Genomic DNA, 19,838 nt, shown 5'->3' with positions numbered 1-19,838 from the left:
CCCTTGCTTTATTTCAATAAGTTAGTGAACGTGCTTCTTGTAACAGGCCCCAGGTGCCTGAGGACAGTTGTAATGGTCAAACATCATGTTTGTCAAACACCTTGGAAAACTTGACTCCACCCTGCATTTACATACACACTGAAAATAATAAGTCAAGGACATAAAACCTGCATTACTGACAACTACTACAATCAAAACTAAAACTGTAGTTTAACTATTAAAAGAGTGAACATTTATTCTGGGTCTTTACGCAATAATGTTGTGACCTACACTTCTAAAGAGTCAAAACAAACAAAACCAACCAGGAACAGGTTTGACTGCGGCTGGACAGTGTAAAGACAAAACAGAAGTCAAACAGCTTCGTTCATTCACTTTTATTGACCTCTCCTTTAGAAAACAGCTCAAACAAATCCATTAAAACCTTATTAAATCACTACATGGAGATTTAGATGAGGGAGGACAAAAACAAAACAAAAAACACTTTCTCCTACTACATCTAATAATGCATATTTATGGTAGTAACAGTACATGAAGGCTTTGTGAGACACAAAGAAAATGTCCCAGACATGACAGCACACAGTGTCAGTGAGTGAGTGTGGTATTGGCTTTACTTTAATCCCATCTATGTTACAGCTGGGAAGGCACTGATGAACACTGACCAGAGCGTTTTGGCCACTTAAATCATTACACGGGGCTGTTTCTCAGGACTTTAGTGCAACTTCTTTCCCTTCACAAACCAAAAATCCAGAGTGGACCCAGAACAAAAACCACCCACGGGACTAAAAACAACAACCATGTTCAGACAGCAATGTCCTGAGCTTCTTCATCCAACTAAACCAACAGTATCATTTTCTTTTCTTTTTTTAAGATTGTTTAAGCAACTCTGCTTGTGTGCGTGTATATTGTAACAGCGAAATCCGAAAGAGTGGCTACTATCACTTAAAGAGTAACTCCACCGATTTGACACATTAAAGTGTATTTACAGGTGTTGGGGAGTACTGCTGTGTATGTGAAAAAGAAGTGTAAAGCCTTTAGTGGCTCCAGAGGAAGCTGCATGTAATCTGATAAATTGCCTCCAGTGATGTCACTCTGTGGTTAACTTGCATTGTGGGTAATGCAGGTGTTGAAAAGCAGTCCACTGGTTTAACACTGCTGGACTCATTACGGAAAGTTTAAATGCAAATGATCAAGATCAATACAGCAAAACCAGACATACCCCCTTTCTTTTTAAATCCTGGCGACTACATTATCCACAATGCAACTTAGCCACTGAGTGACATCATAAGAGGCAATTCATCAGACTAAATGCAGCTTCTACTGGAGCCACAAAAGGCTTCATACTACTTTTTCACATAAGCAGTAGTACTCCCCAAAACCTGTTAACACACTGAAATGTGTGAAATTGGTTGCAGTTACCCTTTAAAAGAATAGTTTAGACATTTTGGGAAATTCTCTTTTCTCAAGTTAGATGAGAAAATCAAAACTACTTTCATGTCTGCATTGAACATATGAAAATACAGCCAGGAGCAGCCTTGGAGTTAGCTTAGCTTAGCATAAAGACTATAAACAGGGGGAAACAGCTAGCCTAGCACTGCTCCACGGTAACAAAATCTGCCTGCCAGCAACTCTAAAGCTAGCAAACAAATACATGTAAAACTGACCTTTTCTGTGTGCTAAGCTGAGCTAACCTTCTGCTAGCCATAGCTTCATATTTAGCAAGTAAGAGACTGGATCGACGTTCTCATCTTACTTTCAGCAAGAAAGAATATACGTCAATTTCTCAACATGTGGCACTATTCCTTTAAATGAAGTGAAAAGGGCCAAAATGCCCAAACACAAAGCTAACTGCATCCACAGTCTCCGTACAAAATGTCTTGAGGACCTTTATGAGGGAAAGGACATATCATCACCAATCCCAGTAGACAAAATAAATCCTGACATGCATCCTAACTACAGGACTCCTCACATATCTGTGTTTGTAGTCTGATCCCTAAAAATCTGCACACTTGGGCTAAATGCAGAGTTACAGTGATAAAATATCAGATCTTTACTGTCTGAAGTGGATTAAGTTAAACAGCCTGAAAAATTCCCTTTACAATGATGAACCTCATTAAGGGCGAGGACCACTAAAAAAAATGGTCCACCCAAATGCAGATGAACAATAAGAAAAGCTACAGCAGCATATCCCACAATCCCTCAAAATTCCTTTCATAGAAATCATAAATAGTACATTACAGTTTGAGGACTCTCATGGACCCTCTGATCAACATCCATCCCCCCTTTTACATCGTACCAGTAAAGAGTTTTCTTCATCTCCAAACAAAGTCCCCCCTATTTTTAATGAGAGAGCAGGTCAGTTCAGAAAGAGCATATCAACCTCCACAAAGTGATATAATGACTAGTGTTACTGATGAGGGCGAAGAACAGCACACACAGAGGCAGAGAGATGAGGGATGGAGGGATAGAGGGGGCACAGGTGGAGGGGAAGTGTTAAGTCTCATAAAACAGAGGTTAATCTCAGGGTGGGATAGAGTACTCTGGCCTCAGGGGAACATGGGAGTGACGAGGGAGCTCAGATGGTCTGGTAGCCAGCGTGGCTCCTCTTCCTGCCAATGAGGTAGGCCAAGAGCACGATGAGGACGAGACCAGCTAAAGCTGCTCCGACTATGATGGGGATCAACATGTCATCTTCATCCAACTGGCATTCCTCAGCTGAAAGTGTAAAATTATCAGAGAGGACATCTTAGAGCAAGCAAGAAATAGACTTATCTTCTCACATACTACTAGACAGAAGTGTTTACCTGCTCCAAACTGGTCTCCAGTGAGACCGAAGGGCTGCACCTGCACCTGGAAGGTGTTGATGGACAAATTTGGGTCCACGCTCAGAGTTTGCTCCTCGCGGCACATGTAGGAGAACCCCAGGGTGCCCCGCAGGTAGTCCAGACTGTTGTTATGGGCCGAGACGGGCTCTACAGCAGAGGACAGAACAGGGAGAAAACAAAGAAATAAGAGCAGGACATAGCAGAAGAAAGGTGAAGAGGGAAAACGCATTTAAATGAAAGAAGATAAACTTTAGAGAAGAACGACAGCAGAATTTAACCCTTTGTGCATAAAGAATCTTTTTTTAAATTATTTGAAGGTGGTCGATTTATTTGAGGCTTGCTGATCTCAACAGTAACTGGACCCATTTTAAAAAACAAGCAACTGATGAACCGGCATAATGACTGCAGGGGGGTGAACTGAAAGAATAACACTCATGTTCAATTCAGAATAAATATTGCAATCAAAGTGCTATAAATGTGTTGACAGTTACAGTCAGTAAGGAAAGTGTTACAGACAGGAATACAGGACTGCTTCAAGAGAAAGAGACAACTAGTTTTGCAGTTAACAGTTGACTGAGTGTGTCAGTGATTGAACATTTCTGATGATAGATGGCGTGTAGACAGTGGCGCCAAGAACACGCTGTGCACTCCAGCTGTGTCAGCAGCTTTGGATTATGGATATCGATGACCTGTTACTGCTGTAAGTTGCACAGAGAAACAAAAAAAGAAAACACAGGAGGACGGGTTTTAAGAAATTCTTCAAAAATGAGGAGTTACGAGAATCAAACACTCTGTTATAAGAGTTGTCATCTTTTGAAGGTCTTATTTATATATGTTCATACTTTTTTAGGACCAAAGACAATAACGTGTTTTATCGGTAATTAGCGTTCAACATTGCTATAGTTATGATGTGACGTGATGTTATCGTTATAGTTATTACCCTTTAAGTCTGTATAAAAGCACTTATATGCTCATCCCCAAAACCACTGTTCAGTTACCTTTTCAGGTTGTAGTCCAGTTCACCAACAATCCTTCTTTTATTAAATTATATGTATACACATTGTAAAGCCACCTGCTTTATATAAGTCATAAAGGAAGATGAACATGCGTCAACTCTACACATGTAGTTGTGACTGATTCATTTGGGCCTCTTAACACTTTTCTACCTGTTTTTCTCAGATTTTGTCCAGAACAATCACGTTATCATGTTAGAAAACGCCTTTCACCACGAGGCAGCTGAATCAACACCTGACAAGGTTTCAACAAAAGCTAAATATTTCATAGTGGTAGGATATATTGCAGGGCTTATGTATTATATTGCATCATATCATTGAGGTGTTCTGTACTTGGTATTTCAGAGTAGATTTTAAGCACCACAGTGTAAAAAAAAAGGATCTGCTTTCCTGTGTAATATTAACTAAATATTTGAGCATCAAATCACAGTCTGTTATAGAGAATAGGTATATGGAGCTTCACACATCTGTTTACGTTTATTTTTTCTATTACTTCAGTGAGTTACAGTTGTGGTGCCTTCCTTTCCATCATTTTGAGTCAATAAAAACCCTGATGACAGTGCAAAAACTGATAATTATCACAGTAAAGGCTGGACAAATGCTTATTAATCTCATATGAGGATGCACCCAGGGAGGTAAAGGGCACTCACCTTTCATGTCTGGCCAGGCTGCTGACAGAGACACCTCACTCAGGTGGTACTTATTGGACGTAGCATTCTAGGGTAAAACAGAAACACCACCAGAAGTCAGTGACACTACAGGAAAAGCAACTTTACCTCGAGCTCCAGCTGCCATCTAGTGGCTGTTTCAGGAAGTACAAGGTGAAAATAAAAGCAGGAAGATCAACAGCTCAGGGTTTTTTTTTTATGCACACAGTTGTAATGTATACCAACAGTAACTTACCAGAGTGAAGACAAGGGTGAGGTTGGTCTTCTCTGCATCCGTTGTGAGCAGCAGGGAGGCGTTGTCTGAGCGACATGATCCAGAGCTCTTTGTCACATTTGGCTGAATGTTCACGACTTCCTGCACGGTCTGTGAATCGAAGATGGACCATTTAGCATCTTAAACCTGCCTGTGTGTCTATAGTTTTAGCTCGACAGTATTCACGAGTGTTTGCACCTTATTCTGGGAGACAGAGTTGAAGGTGATGTTGAGCTGCAGACCCATATATGCCATTAAACAGACAGTGCCGTTGCTGCCGCTGACGTGGTAGATTCCTCTTTCAGGTCTGGCGGGCTCCTTGTGCGGTGCAGTAGTGGTTTGGGCAGTTGTTGGCGGAGCAACAGTCGCAGACCCCTGGTGCAGGACGGCAGCTGCAAGAGGTCATTCAGTTATGAGTGTAGTATTACAGAGATGCAAGCAGTTCAATGCTAAAGTAACAAATGGAGGGTTTCTGAAAGGTTCAACATGTTAAATGTGAGACTTTTTTAAAAACACATCGAATGCAAGGTAATATCTCTTTCACAATCATACTAGTCGAAGTATGAAAGATGATGAAAAACCAAGTAGAGACTTCTTCCAACACCCTCACATCCACATATAAAAACATTTTCTAACATTATTGCCTAGAACAGACAACATAAAATATTTAAGACTTTAGTAAAATGCTTAATGCTTTATAATGACTTTGCAGTTTGACATTAAGAAATCAATAATTACATAAATAAATGCACATTATCCTTCTCTCAATTGACTACTTAATCATACGAATAATTGTTTTATAAAAGTAAAACATTTAAAATGTTCCTCCGATGATTAATGGTTCCTTAACTCAGACGTTTAACCTTCACATGACAGAATAATGTGTGTGCAATAGACGACCGCTGCTGATCGGGCAAAGTCCCCTCGTGTTCACCGCAAATCTGAGTCACAAGTGTGATTTGGAAACTTGAAACCTACAGTACAGAGACACTGAGTGGACTTTTCAGGGAAGTAAGGGCCAACCATTTGGACTTTAAAATGAAAATGTGTTTAGGCCTGTTCATACTAATTTTACATGAGGGAGAAGGAGTAGACATCAATAATAATAAAATTTATAATAAAGACAATAATAGACACATATGACTATTCTAAATTACTATAATTTTTTAAGAAATATGACCATGTTACTCTGATCCTTGCAATGCTTCATTGGTTACCTGTTCAGTACAGAATTGATTTTAAACTTTTAATAGTTACTTTTAAAGCTCTACGTGGCCTTGCTCCTGCCTGCATCATAGATTTATTTGTGCCCTATGTGCTGAGCCGCTGCCTTCGATCCACACGAAAGGAAACTGGTCATTTTCATTTACCTTTTTATATCTCGCCTCAAAACTTAACTTTTATAGGATGGCTTTTTATAGTAAATCTGTTGCTGGTCTGGCTTCTATCCCTGTTGACTTACTGTTGTTTCATGTGGTTTTATTATACAATTGGTTTTATCGTTACTTCATCATATTTATTTATGGTGTGTTGTTTTTTTATCTTGTCTGTACCATTTTATGTTTTCTTGTTTTTATATTTGGTCTGTGTGCCATTTTTATTTGTCAGCCATAAAGCACGTTGTACCCATGTTTTAAAAAGTGCGATACAAAAAAAATGTATCACTGTTATCGTTATTATTCACAGTATTTTAAGATGTCTGGAAACGTGATTTAGGGTGTTTAACATATTCAGGTAAAGCACAAACCTCACAGATATATTTAAGTGCATAACTTGAGTTTTAAGCATTTATTATGTCCAGCCACTTTTGATAACAGACCTCCATTTTGATTATGGATTATCAAAGAAACCGACTCAAGTATCCTTTGCTGCAGAGCTGGGTAAGTTATTGTAATATAAAATTATATATCATCTTAGATCTTTGGATATCGCTACATTGTGATACAGCGTAAGTGTTGTCTGTGGTTTGAAAGGCTGCGTTACAGTAAAGCAATGTCATTTTTTCTGAATTTACCAGACTGTTGTTCGAATACTTGTCTTCACCCACTTTATTATTATTACATCCACATCACTGATGATTATTGATCAAAAATCTCATTGTGTTAATATTTTTGAAAAGTACCAAGAGTCATTCCTCCAATATTGTTGCACCATTAATATCGAGGTATTTGGTCAGAAATATTGTGATATTTGATTTTTGTCGCCCAGCCCTAGCTTTTGAAGATGTTTCAAAATATGGTGCTCTACATCCCGTATCGCGATATAACCTCAAAATATCGCGATGTCATATGAAGACCGTACTCCCATTTCTCAAACTCATTCTTCCCCTCTTCCCTTCCTCTTATGTCTGGTAGGACACCAGACAATCAATGGCGGACTGACGAGGTAACAAAGCTTCAGTATTGACCCTCATTGATCCGGGATTGATTGGTTGAACAGCCTCTGACTGAACTGAGAATCAGGCCAACATGCGCCACAGAGATGTGAACTCAATAACATCATACCCGAAACACAGCTGGGGGTTTAAAACACCGATTCAGCCACAGAAACAGAGATTAACTAACATTTACAGGCCTGAAAAACTAAAAGCTACACGAACCTGCATTTATTTATACTCATTACAGTTAACAGAATTTAAAAAACACATCGTTAGATAAATAAAAACGTTGTCTTTTCCATTAGCCAGTCCAACTAACTAGTTGAGGAGAGGGTATCTGTGACCTTCCGAGTAACATTAATACTCAGACAATACTCACCTAAAATCAGCTGTAACGTTACTCCCAGGCACCATGACTGGACACCACACACCTGCTTCATGTTTCTCTCCGAGGTGGTCAGCGCGAAATCACAGCAACACAACAACAGACTCACACACAGGGAGGCTGAGAGGCAGGGCGCAGCTTGTTAGCTAACTGGGTGATGTTGTGCTAGCTTAGCGAGGCTAACGTTAGCCGGCGTCACAACAACAGCGAGGGGAGATAAAACTCCAGCGCGCCGGGCTGTCGAGAGGATAAGGAGCCGCTCTTTGGCAACAAAACCACGCTGACGGTTCTGGTTAGTCTTTGTGTGCGTATGTGCAGGTCGTGAGGTAAGTTTAGCTCGCCTTTAACACTTAATCATCACCGCCGCTGCTGCAAAGACTGACATCAGGATCATGTGACAGAGGCTTTAAGAAACACCCAGAAGGTCACGTGGTCACCAGCGGCTACACACAACACCAATATTTCATGTAGAAGAAGAGTAATGTATAAATCAGGACAATAATGACATGGATATATTAACTCAAGTACAATTTCGAGGTACTTCTACTTTAACATCAGTAGTCACTTATTACTTTATAGATTAAGATTTTACATTTAAAAAAAAAAACACATCTGATTTGCTAATAAAATACACTTAAAGGGTAACTCTACCAGTTTTACACATTAAAGTGTGTGTACAGGTCTTGTGGAGTACTACTGCATATGTGAAAGAAGTAGTATAAAGCTTGTTCTTGCTGCAGAGGAAGCTGCATGTAATCTAAGAAATTCCCTCCTGTGATGTCACTCGGTGGCTACGTTGCATTGTGGGTAACGTAGGTGATAGGTTTTGAAAAGCAGTCCACTAGTCTAACACTGCACCGTTGGACTCATTATGGACAGTTTAAAAATCATCTCACAACCCCTCAGATGTATCCTGTGACTCCACCCGGCCTGACCCAAAAAACTGACAAAACTGACAAAATAAGAAGGTTAAAATGAGCTCAGCCTCGACCAGCTGCAACAGTAAATGCTGCTAACACACTGATGCATTCGTATTAGCAATTTAGCACGGTAATTTATGATAACATAAACGTAACAGGGGACAGTTTGAGTTTAAAGAATTAGTACTTTTACTTTTGAAGTACTCCTGTAGGAGTTTGATGAGTTAATTCAGAGACATGGGTGTCTCCCAGAAGCAGACTTAGATATTTGGGGGCCCTCTGAAAACTAGACATGGGACCTCCCTTGTGCCTTGAGAGCAGGGATACACTCAAAAACCAACACAGACAGGGAACAGGTACTAGTGCCTGTACCTGATCATGTCTATTTAAAGCCAGATTCATGTAAGACTTATAATAAAATATGAACATATATTAAAAACATATTATCTCATAAACCTCATTGTTTATCTATATGTAAGGTCTATGTAGTTTGGTGGCTGGGGCTGTGTCCCTCACAGTACAATACCCACTTGATTTGTCTAACTAGCAGGGTCCAGATGCTTGGGTGTGGGCGTCTAATTAAAGGTCCCTGAGGTCAGACCTCAGTCAGACAAACATTTCACACACCAGTGTCAAAATGAAGTCTCCTCTTAGTGCAACTTAACCTGGCCTCATGTATCTGCCTGCAGGTTCACCAGTTCACTTAAGTGTCACAGATCAGTGTGATTATGCAACCTGAGATACGATTCTTTGGAAAGATGCAGAAGTCTCATGTCTGTAACCTCTTCCTCCACACAGACACACACTAACATTTAAGTATCATAGGGGCGACCTATCTTTTGACCCTTTGAACACACAGTTACTTCAAGAGGCTGTAACCGTCTACAACTGTCAAATCAATGTTTCTGCAGCCTGCTGATGAGATGTTCATGTTTTCCCAGCCAACTGTTAACTGAGTGCAGGATTTTGTACCTCGTAATCTGTACAATCAGATTTTTACTCTCTGACGCAGGCTGTGTTGTTAGAGTTTGTTCATCCCTTCAAGTAACTCAGAAGAGGATGTAAAGTGATCTCTGCAATTTATCTGTAATGGATAAAAATCCCCCCAATTCAGATTTCTTATTTATTTCTGTACACTTTTTTTTGTCTATTTAAAAGGTAGTACATCTATAATTTCACCATTTGCAATATCACAAATTCACAAGAATAAAATGTTGGCATGTGAGATTTCTGCAAACCATGGATACATACAAATTTGTACCTGTCATATTTAATATTTTTACAAAAAGTATCATATCACGTTCACGTCACGTTACATTGCTTTGTTTTTTGAGGCGACAGACAAAACATGATATTATACTGGCCAGTGTCGCCACAACATAAAATTGTGAGTTGCAACATAGTTAAATGTACTGTAAAGTTTCAAGATTTCCATTCTGGCGATTGGGTCGCCCCTTCTACTTTATAAAGCATTAATGAGCATAATATAAACGCTTAACACACTGTTTATAACACTATAATTATAACTGCTCCTATGAAGCATCCATACCTGGTGTTTGAACAGTTAACAAAAGCCTAATAACACAATATAACCAGCAATGGAGTGTAACTGAGGGCGTTTACGCAAGTACTGTACTCTCCTTAAACTGACAATAGACAAGTTTTCTGCTTCAGCTTGTCATTATGAAGTAAATGTGATGTGAATGATTGCACAATGTCATAGATGTAGAATGATGAACCCATTGGCAGGAACATGGAAATGATCTTGTTGTCTTTGTAACAGCGGCGCCAATAATAAAACCACTTAGAAATGCTTGGGGGGTTAAGTACAGTTAAGTACAGTTTTAAGGCATTTGAACTCTCCTTAATACTTCCACTTCACTACAATTTGGAGACAAATATTGCCCATTTTACTCCATTACATGTATTTGATCACCTTAGTTACCAGTTACATTGTAGATGTCATGCTGCAGCAGAATCACAGTAATACATTTTCAAAATAATTAATGTTATCGGCAATCAGATTTTAAAAAAACACTGATTCCGATTATTGATGCCGAATATCAGATCTGATCATAATAATTGATCAACACATAGTACACAGAATATACATATGTAAATATATGTATAACTAACATTTACTTACTTGATTACACTGTGTATCAGATACTTGAAGACTTTCACTCCAGAACTATTCCTGTGGCTGACTTTCACTTTTACCAAAGTCAAATTTTAACACAATATCTTTATTTTTATATAAGTACGACTTTTAAGTACATTTTACAACACTGTGTATAAGATATATTATTAATAATGTTTAATGAATGACAGTCAAATGAACAGTATGTTTTGTACATTTCCAAAACAAAAATAAACATGCAAAACATTTTAAAGATTAGCAGGAAACACAACAGTGTGTTATGCTTATAACTGCACTATAGTGTGTTGGAATGGTCTCTAAGGGTGACTTAAAATAAATGTTTCTAAAAATATAGATAATAGGGCAAATTCAATCAGTTTTGATTTCCTTTCATAGTTGACTAGCAGATCTTTACCCACCTGTTAATTCAGCGCCCTGGCCTGTAACTGTGTGTGACCTGGTTGGGGTCACAGCTTAACAGACCACAGTGAGGCTCACCGTGGGTGTTGAAGGTTGTGCGATGCTCTGAGGTTCACACAGGCAGCGGCTCAGTCCATTGGCAGGTAGACAGTGCAGCCACTTCCTCTGATCAGATCAGAGTGAGGGGAGGGTGACTAAGAGCGAGGCAACCAGAAAAACAACCAGGAGAGAACGAGAGAGAGAAAACGTCGTTCATACACACAGAACGACAGAAATAGAGACGAGGAGGGAAAGTCATGGATGTAGTGAGGACAGGTGTGATTGTGCTGTTTGTCCTCCCGGTGCCTGTTTCCTGTAAAGGTAAGTGACGCAAAAAAAAAAAAACAGCTATTCTTTAAGTTTGACAAAATAAAAAGGGGGGCTGACTTTTTCGAATATGTGATCAAGGCTGGTGTTGGAAAAAGAGTCGGCAGGTGTTGAGAGACTGATGCTGAATTCATTAAAGCTCTTATGTGTTTTATGTTTCACGCCCTGATCTGGAAATCTTTGTCATCTTCCGTAGCACGGGCCTTTCTCTGCTTGGATAATCACCACACAGTAGATCACGCAGCTCTCAACTCTTTAAATGACTTGTTCACTCACTTTTTGGAGAAGTAATATGTAAAGGGAGCGGTAAACCTGGGATCACCTCTCTGATATCTGTATTACAAAAAGATCAAGAGGAGATGAGACGAGCTTTTTATTTCCACACAGCATTATCTGATGGAAAAAAGTAGTAGACTCTGAGTCTGAGGCAATGAGTCAGTAATTACATTTTCCATCTGATGCTATGAAATAAGTTGTCTATTTTTGGAACACTGGAAACAAAAATACATAAGTTTGCTGTTAAGCAAAGACACAAAAACTAAAATCTATTTGTTGCTCCTAAAATGTTACATTTTGCAGAGGGAGTCTGGTTATTCCGTTCTTCATATCCTGCCTTTTATCATCTGTGTTTCGTTATTAATAAATCCATATGTGGATGACTGTAATTGAAAGCAGTGTCAACATAAAGCGCACAGTAATATACCGCTCCCTTTCTTTCCTTTGGGTTTAACTTGAGAAGTTTTTTTTTTATGAGCGGAAGTTTCTGTGCATTTGATGTTTCCCAGACTTTCTCTTTCATGTAGTAGTTAAAAAATATTTTCAAAATGATCAAAAAGCGCTTTCATGTCCTGTCATGTATTTAAGTCGGATTCATCATGATGAAGGGATTACAAGAAAGCTCGCATGAATAAATAATTTCCCTCTGCGTGTGAAAACACCAAAGGTGAATTGCCACTGTTCGTTTTCCACAGCGATTTGTGATGGAAGAAGATAAGACAACAAAACTCCCACAGCAGAAAAACACACTGTACTGTGTGTTTGTGGGGGTCTTATTAATATACCTTACTACTTTGCTGCATATTTGTAACCTTGTGACCTTTTAATTGCCTGGTTTGATTGGTTCTGACTTGCTTCTTATACATTTATTATTATACTCATCAGGTTGAATTAGCAACAATTAGCCTCCTAATATATATTTATCAGGAAATGTGTGAAGTGTTTGCTTTTACAATGAAGAGAGCAATCAAGATACAGTATGTACTTTCAGTAAACACCATCTCTGACCCCTTCATGCAGTTTCCTCCTTTTGTTTCACCTTTAAGTTGTTTTAAGGGTAGAAAAATCATCTTGTTCCACCCTGTCTGACAGTATGATATACTGATTGTGTATCAGCTTGTTCCAGCTCTTCATTAAAGCTACGTGTTGTTCACACCAAGGGAAATATTCAGAGCCCCGACTACACCGTCAAATGGAAGCATTTTAGATATCGAATTAATGTGTTAATTTGTTCAATTTGAACACATTTCCTCAAAAGTCATCGTGCACTTTGGTACTTTTTAAAAACATCAGGGTCTCCAGCAGAATCCTAAACAAAACTTTGTGGGTTTGAACAATGTTTGTTTGGACATCATGAGTTTGTCACACCTGACATATTAGCAGGCCGTTCCTTTTTAAAGATGCAATATGTAAGAATTGGTCACCGTAAATTCATATCACCCAAGTGACTGCTAACAGCTGCTGGCTGTATTCATTTAATACATCCATGACTGAAGCTACTGTTAAATTAATAGCTTCGTTAGCTGGACAAGCACGGGAGCTTTGGACAGCTGGCAGAAAGAGGTCCTGCCAGGCCCGGGCCTAGCTGGTTAGCATGCTAACTTCAGTAGATATCTCTTCAACACAACACACGGACATCTTTGACATAATGTCAGCACTATGATTTGTTCACGTTCTTTTGGTAATTTTAGTTCATTGCATTGTTTCATCTAAAATTCTTACATATTGCACCTTTAAGAAGCCTTTAGAGGAACAGTTTGTAATTTAGGGAAAAATGCTTATTTGCTGTTGATAGACTGATAACACCCCAATGTTTGTTAGTGAAATATGAAGCTACTGCCAAGAGCTGTTTGCTTGGCTGAGCATAAATACTGGAAACACGGGGAAACAGTTAGCCTGGCTCTGTCCAAATTTGCTAACTAGCACTTGTAAAGTTTGCGAATCAACAGTTTGAATCATTTACATCAGGGGTTCCCAACTACCATGCCGTGGACCTGTACCGGGCCTTTGGTCATTCAGTACCGGGCCGTGAAAATCCAACAGGAACTAAGATGGCTGAAGTTATTGTTCTTTACATACCAAGTTGTGTTTTGTTATTTATTTTCCTGGAAGAGGCAATTTGTTTATTACATATTACAAGGCAAATAATTTCCATTAAACATTAAAATGTCAACAAAACTGATTTAAAAAAAATATATTTTAATGTGTGTTGTACAGTAGTTTGGGCAGGAAATGCTTTCACTGTGCTTCTATATTCATATTTCAACACTATGTAGTTTTCAAATCAAACTCAGAACGTTAATGTTTACAATATCAATAAGGTGATAATACAAACTCAAAATTTGTTTTTAAGTTTGTCATATAAACAAGTTGTTTTTAAGGGGAATAAGGTCCCCAGAACACTACTGAGGAGGGTCCTGCTAACATTAATAAAGTGTGTCCTTCGTTTATTCAGTTTATTCAGTCATGAAAATCAATATGTTAACATTTTTTTCTTCTTTTATAATTTCCTCAAAACGACATAGTGCACCTTTAATGATAATGATAATGATAAAGTACCTTAAACAAATAAAATGTCAGGCTTAGTTTTGGGATTTTTTTTTATACAATTAATTGTTATGTATATATGTAAATTAAACAACAAATGTAGAATATTTCCATTTGATGAAATGGTGAAGGCATAATCAGTAGGAGTGTTTATCTTTTCCTAGCTAAACTAATCAGAGCTGGCTGTAGCTTAACATTTAACTTACAGACATCAGAATGGCATCAATTTAAATATCTAACTCAGAGTAAAAGGCATGCGAGTGTATTTCCTCCTCTAAGAGTATTATTAATTATATGGAAAGTTTATAAACATAAGAATGAAACCAGATAAAAGAAAAGGTGAGCTAAAGAGTCTCTGTGAGGGTTTACTCTTCTTAACCTGCTCATCCAGTAACTGAAATTACACAATCTGCCTTTTTGAAGTATAAAAATAAACTAAGAGAAATGTTACATCCTGAAGCAACTTTAGATGATGACGATTTTAATGTGGAAGTTATATCTTCAGTGAATCACCACCACTGGCTTCGCTCTCACAACGTGACTTCTGTTCCAACCGCACACCGAGATAAACAAGCCCACCAAACAGACAGGAAGACACTAAACACACTGAGCCGCACATCTGTAGTCTCTTATTTCCTGTTTCTGGGGTCTTACTTACTCAATTCTCTTATGTGCCCCACTATGTTGCTTTTTTTCCATCATAGTTTGCTGAATGGACATCCTGTATGTCACACACACACACACACGCACACACACGCGCGCGCGCGCGCGCACGCAGGCACGCACGCACACACACACACACACACACACAATATCATCATTGATATGATCTAATGTAATTCATATGAATCTTTACAGCTTACATTTAAAAGTGTTTTTGTTACATTCCTATTTCAGTTTTTTGCATCTTTATCTATATAATTTAAATGTTGTTTGTCTGAACAATCTGTCTCTTGCGCTGTAACATTTGAATCTGGTAAGTGATCGGTCAGGATAAGGTTTTATCTTCTCCTCTTACGAGAAAAGCTCCACACTCAGTGTTTTGCATAAGCAAAAGGAAACAACTGATGTTAAATATTTCTGTTTTTAAATTATTATTCATACTTAAACCCAGTAGTGGAGGATGTATTTAGTGATTTAATTCCCAATAAAGTACTTACATACTCCTCACATACATTTTCCTTCAGCTGCTTGTTATCATTTCACTTTTTAAAGCCAGCAATGCAGTTTAGCATCAGCTTTTAACAGCCAGCACTCAGGACTGCACAGCTGAAGTGCTTCTCTAGTTACAAATAAAATACTTAAGTTGTCCTGCATTCAAAGTTTCACTTCAGTTAAAGTACTGTAGTATTATCAGCAAAATGCACTTAAAGGTGCACTTTGTTGTTTTTGGGATCATATCAATCAGAAGAGAAAAATCTTCATTCATTTTTTTAGGACTGAATAAACTGAATAAACAAACTGACAACACAGTACATACTGTTTTACTTTGTTTGTATGTGATGGACCCTGCCACCTTTCTATCTTCATACAGCATTTGTGAGACCTTATTCTCTGAACTCTGAGTACAGCTTGTTAATTCAGTTTTTGGAAAATAGCAAATCAATATTTCTATTTTTGGATTATGACCATATATTGTAAATGTTACCTTACTCAGTTTGAATGTCTCTTCCAAAACTACATAGTGCTATACTTGCTGTGCAGAGAAATGTTTTGTTGTGGGTTTTATTAAGTATTTAATGTATAATTGAAAAAATAAAAAAATAAATTAAAAACTTTATTTTCTGATTACAAATTTTAAAAATCTCTTGCAGCAAAGTTAATATATTTTTTAAATTTTGTTACTATTTCAACTTGTTTAAACATGTAAAGCTCAACTGGTGGAGCAGGTGAACCATGCCATGAGTCCTCCACAGCGGCCCTGTGGTTGAATCCAGCCGGCCCTTTACTGCGTGTCTTCCCCTGCTCTCTCTCCCTCATTTCCTGGCAATCTCTTTGCTGTCCTATCTGATAAAGGCTAATAAATCCCCCAAAATAATCTTAAAAAATCATTGATTTGAGTGTCTGTAGCATGCTAAGGCATGATGTTATGCTTGAATTATGAAATGAACACTATATTCTGTCGGTTTTTATAAGAAGAAGAAGACTTGAGTATGGATTGAACTGAGTCAATAAGCAGATTTTGTGCGTTGACCAACGCTTCATAGTTCATAAACCTAAAATGTGACTCCAGGTCGTGTTATTGTACATGCTGGCTCACTGTCATGACTTCCTTTAACACTTGAATAGCACAGAGCCGTCTTAATGTTAATTGTGAAACCTGTGTCTTCATGACATGTCAAAATGTCTGCTGTAAAAAAGCCCAACAAGGATTTTAATGTTGCACTTATAATTTGTGTGCGTTGGGTTATTGTTATTCACACAATGTTGCTCATTATAATAGTAGCTTTTGTTACAATGCCATTTTTTATGTTGATTATATTTCTTCCAGTTTACCACTCAGGCTGCCTCTGTGCTGCGTTAACAGGAATTTCCCTGCTGTGGATAAATGTAGTCTTATCTTATATTATCTCTATGGATGTGGATCTGCAAGCTAAAGTAACTGGTATCTACATCTGTACTGCAATGCGCTTTATTCTGGTCTTAATGTGGCTGCTAGACTTTGAGTTAATTCCCCAAACGAGCTCACATTACGTCCGTCCTTGCCTCTCCTTATTGGTTGCCTGTCACTTTTTGAATTGTTTTAAATTTTTGTTGTTAACTTTTAAAGCTCTGCAGGGTTTTGGCCGCAGATATATTTCTGACTGGCTGCAACCTCAGATCCTCAGCAGGGTTTTTTTTTGCAATAAGGGCCCCTCGCTTATGGAGCTCCCTAGCTGAGTATCTGAGGCTAGCAATGTCAGTGTCCTCTTTTAAATCTCTTCTCAAAACTTATTTTTATATAAAAGCCTTTTAATAGTTTTAATTAATTTACTTGTTTTATCATTAAAGTACGTTTGCTATTATCATTACTATTGTACAGCACTTTGTACCAATGTTTGGAAAGGTGCTCTATAAATAAGTAATAATTGAGAGACGTTCCTGTGAAATGTAGGACGGGTCTCAAAAAACAGAAACACTGAAAGCACTAAAAATGTACTTAAGTGCAGAACTTGAGTACGTGTACTTAGTTACTTCCAGCATGTGCCTGCAGTTAAACATTTCTCTCCTCTGTTGGTCATGCAGGTGCGTTTTTCACTGAGCCGGTCACCTGCTTCTTCTTGGACGGGATCCTGATTCTTTATTGCATCATTGCCACTGCGTTGTACTTCAGAGAAAAGGTGTGTTTAGTTGACTAACTAACACTAGCTGCTTGATAGCTGCATTCGAGACATATAACAGGTAAAAAGGTAACACGTTACAATAGGGTATACAAAAAATGTGAGTAGTTACTGAGGAGTGAGTAAGGACTGAATCAGGAAATATGGTAGTGGGTAACTTCTCAGTATGATGCCTCACTTTACTTGAGTCAGTCAGTCAGTATGTTGATTCACAGACATTTATGAACTAATCATTATCTAATGATTCATTAATGTAATATCTGTTCTCCAGTAACTCATCATTATCTACTATATAGTCCTTGAATCACAGTTATTCAGGAATTGCTCATTAACTATTCATTAACTATCGATTACTTCCTGATTCATTCCTTATTGGCTCCTCAGTAACTACTCTCATATTTGTGTACCTTATTGTAACCAGTAAAAATACCAGTTTCCTGGTGAAGACTTCTCAGAAGCAAACACCTGCATGTTTTTCTCTGTTTTTACATCATCAAAACAGCTCCAAGTCGTCTGACTGTCGAACAGACAGCAATTTGGAGCAGAGCTGCAGCTAACAATTATTTTCTTTATCAATTCGACTATTAATTAATTGTGAAGTCCATAACAGTAAAAAGAAAGAAAGAAAGAAAGAAAGAAAGAAAGAAGTTATTTAATTTACAATGATATGAAACACTGAAGAAAGCCAGACAGAATATCTGACATTTTTGCTCAATGAATGACAATTGTTCAGTTCTAATGTGAAGACATAAGTTTGGTGATCTTGTAACATGATGGCAATTTGCTACTATTAATCAATTATTTAAACAACTACGAAGATTCAGTCCGAACTGGAATCAGAATCTATTTTAATTGGATACATTTGCAAGCATATAAACAATGTGTCTTGGCATAAAAAATATGGGAGAACAAGAAGAAAACAGAGTCAATGTAAGGCAGCAATAAACAATAAGATGCAGCATTAATTTATCAAATGTTTCTTTCTTCACTCCCTCTGTAGTTTTCCTTCTCCCAGCCTGTTGGAGTGTCTGTAAGTCACATGATCTCCCCAGTGTATTTACATTTCACATTGACTGCTACATTAATCATTTCTTACTATTGATTTATATATGGTATCAATATATGTTGATATATAAAGTTTAGTCCACTTTCCTTTCCTTTGTCTCACAGGTTAACCAGGAAACTAATGGAGCCATTTACCAGGTGAGGAGAACGACCACGTGTTGTTCAACTCTGCTGCTCTGCTGCGAGCTATTATCTTTATAATGTCATTTTCTCCTCTCCAGGAGCTCCAGAGACCAAATGACGCTGATCCTTACCAGGTGCTTGAGCCATCAAAGAGAAAGGTAAGTTCTTCTTCTTTTGTTGACGGACACTTTAAAAGGTCACATTCTCGCCTGTTCTGGCACCTAAACTGTCAGTCATCATGTTGAGTTTTATCTCTAGAAAAAAGCTGCCAAGAAGAAGAAATCACCGAAGGTAAGACGGTTTACTCACTCACATGGTCTCTTACAGTCATAAATAAACTTTCTATTGTTGTGGGTCAAATTCAAAGTGATCATGAGGTGACCTTTCCTCTCCCTCTTACAGCCGAGCCCAGCTGAGGAGAGGGATAGAGAACCCTATGAAACTTTGAGCCCCAGGCCCGCCGCTCCACCTCTGTCTCCACGCTGATGTCCTCCATCCTGTCCTCTCCTCCTCCCTGTCACTGATTAGATCTGAAACTAATTAATAATAAATAAATAATTAATTTATCAAAAGATTTATCAGCAGCTATTTCAATAATCAACTGCTTCTCAAAAAGGAGAATTTGCTGCTTTTCTTTTATATATCTTTTATATATATGGGTTTGGGACTGTTGGTTGTACAAAAACACTGATTTCTTACATTTTTATAAACCAAATGATGAAGAAAATGACAATTATTGGATAATCATAATAAAAATTATTGCTAACTCAAATGCAAGCTCTTTATTTCAGCTTCATATCATCCACATAAAAGCAACGTGAGGCTGTAATTAAGCACAGTAGTTGCTAAAGTGCTAATGCTAACAAATTTAATGCAGCCAGAAATGTCAAACACTTGTTGATTCCAGCTTCTTAAATGTAAGGATTTTCTGCTTTACTTTTTCATTGATGATAGTAAATGAATCTTTGGCTTATGGACTGTTGGTTGTGTAATTTCAAAGATTTTCCACAATATTGTGATGAGCCTTTTTTCAGTTTCTTATATTTTATAAACCAAATGATAAAGAAAATGACAAATTAATGTATATTAAGAAAAACAATTGTTAACTCTCAGATAGACATTAAACTTTTCATTTTTGCATTT

General features: G+C 37.9%; 2 protein-coding genes across 2 annotated transcripts; one reads left to right on the top strand and one right to left on the bottom strand.

Annotated features, from left to right (window-relative positions):
• Positions 1 to 359: 359 nt before the first annotated feature.
• Positions 360 to 7,918, bottom strand: lamp1b (lysosomal associated membrane protein 1b). The gene is made up of 6 exons (XM_084362508.1): positions 7,513 to 7,918; positions 4,955 to 5,148; positions 4,739 to 4,867; positions 4,486 to 4,552; positions 2,802 to 2,969; positions 360 to 2,712 (listed from the first exon to the last, which is right to left on the bottom strand). Exons 1-6 carry the CDS (start codon positions 7,571 to 7,573, stop codon positions 2,573 to 2,575), a joined length of 759 nt encoding a protein of 252 aa, XP_084218634.1. The 5' UTR covers positions 7,574 to 7,918; the 3' UTR covers positions 360 to 2,572.
• A 3,191-nt stretch (positions 7,919 to 11,109) lies between these two features.
• On the top strand, positions 11,110 to 19,610 carry LOC311262306 (uncharacterized protein). The gene is made up of 7 exons (XM_084361590.1): positions 11,110 to 11,358; positions 17,413 to 17,507; positions 18,508 to 18,537; positions 18,678 to 18,710; positions 18,794 to 18,853; positions 18,954 to 18,986; positions 19,098 to 19,610. Exons 1-7 carry the CDS (start codon positions 11,295 to 11,297, stop codon positions 19,179 to 19,181), a joined length of 399 nt encoding a protein of 132 aa, XP_084217716.1. The 5' UTR covers positions 11,110 to 11,294; the 3' UTR covers positions 19,182 to 19,610.
• Positions 19,611 to 19,838: the final 228 nt, after the last annotated feature.

This window comes from Pagrus pagrus (genome assembly GCF_965226575.1).
Source record: "Pagrus pagrus genome assembly, chromosome: 9".
In the NCBI taxonomy this organism is placed as follows: domain Eukaryota; kingdom Metazoa; phylum Chordata; class Actinopteri; order Spariformes; family Sparidae; genus Pagrus; species Pagrus pagrus.
Note: the sequence above shows the minus strand (reverse complement) of the source record. Positions and strands in the feature narration are given on the sequence as shown.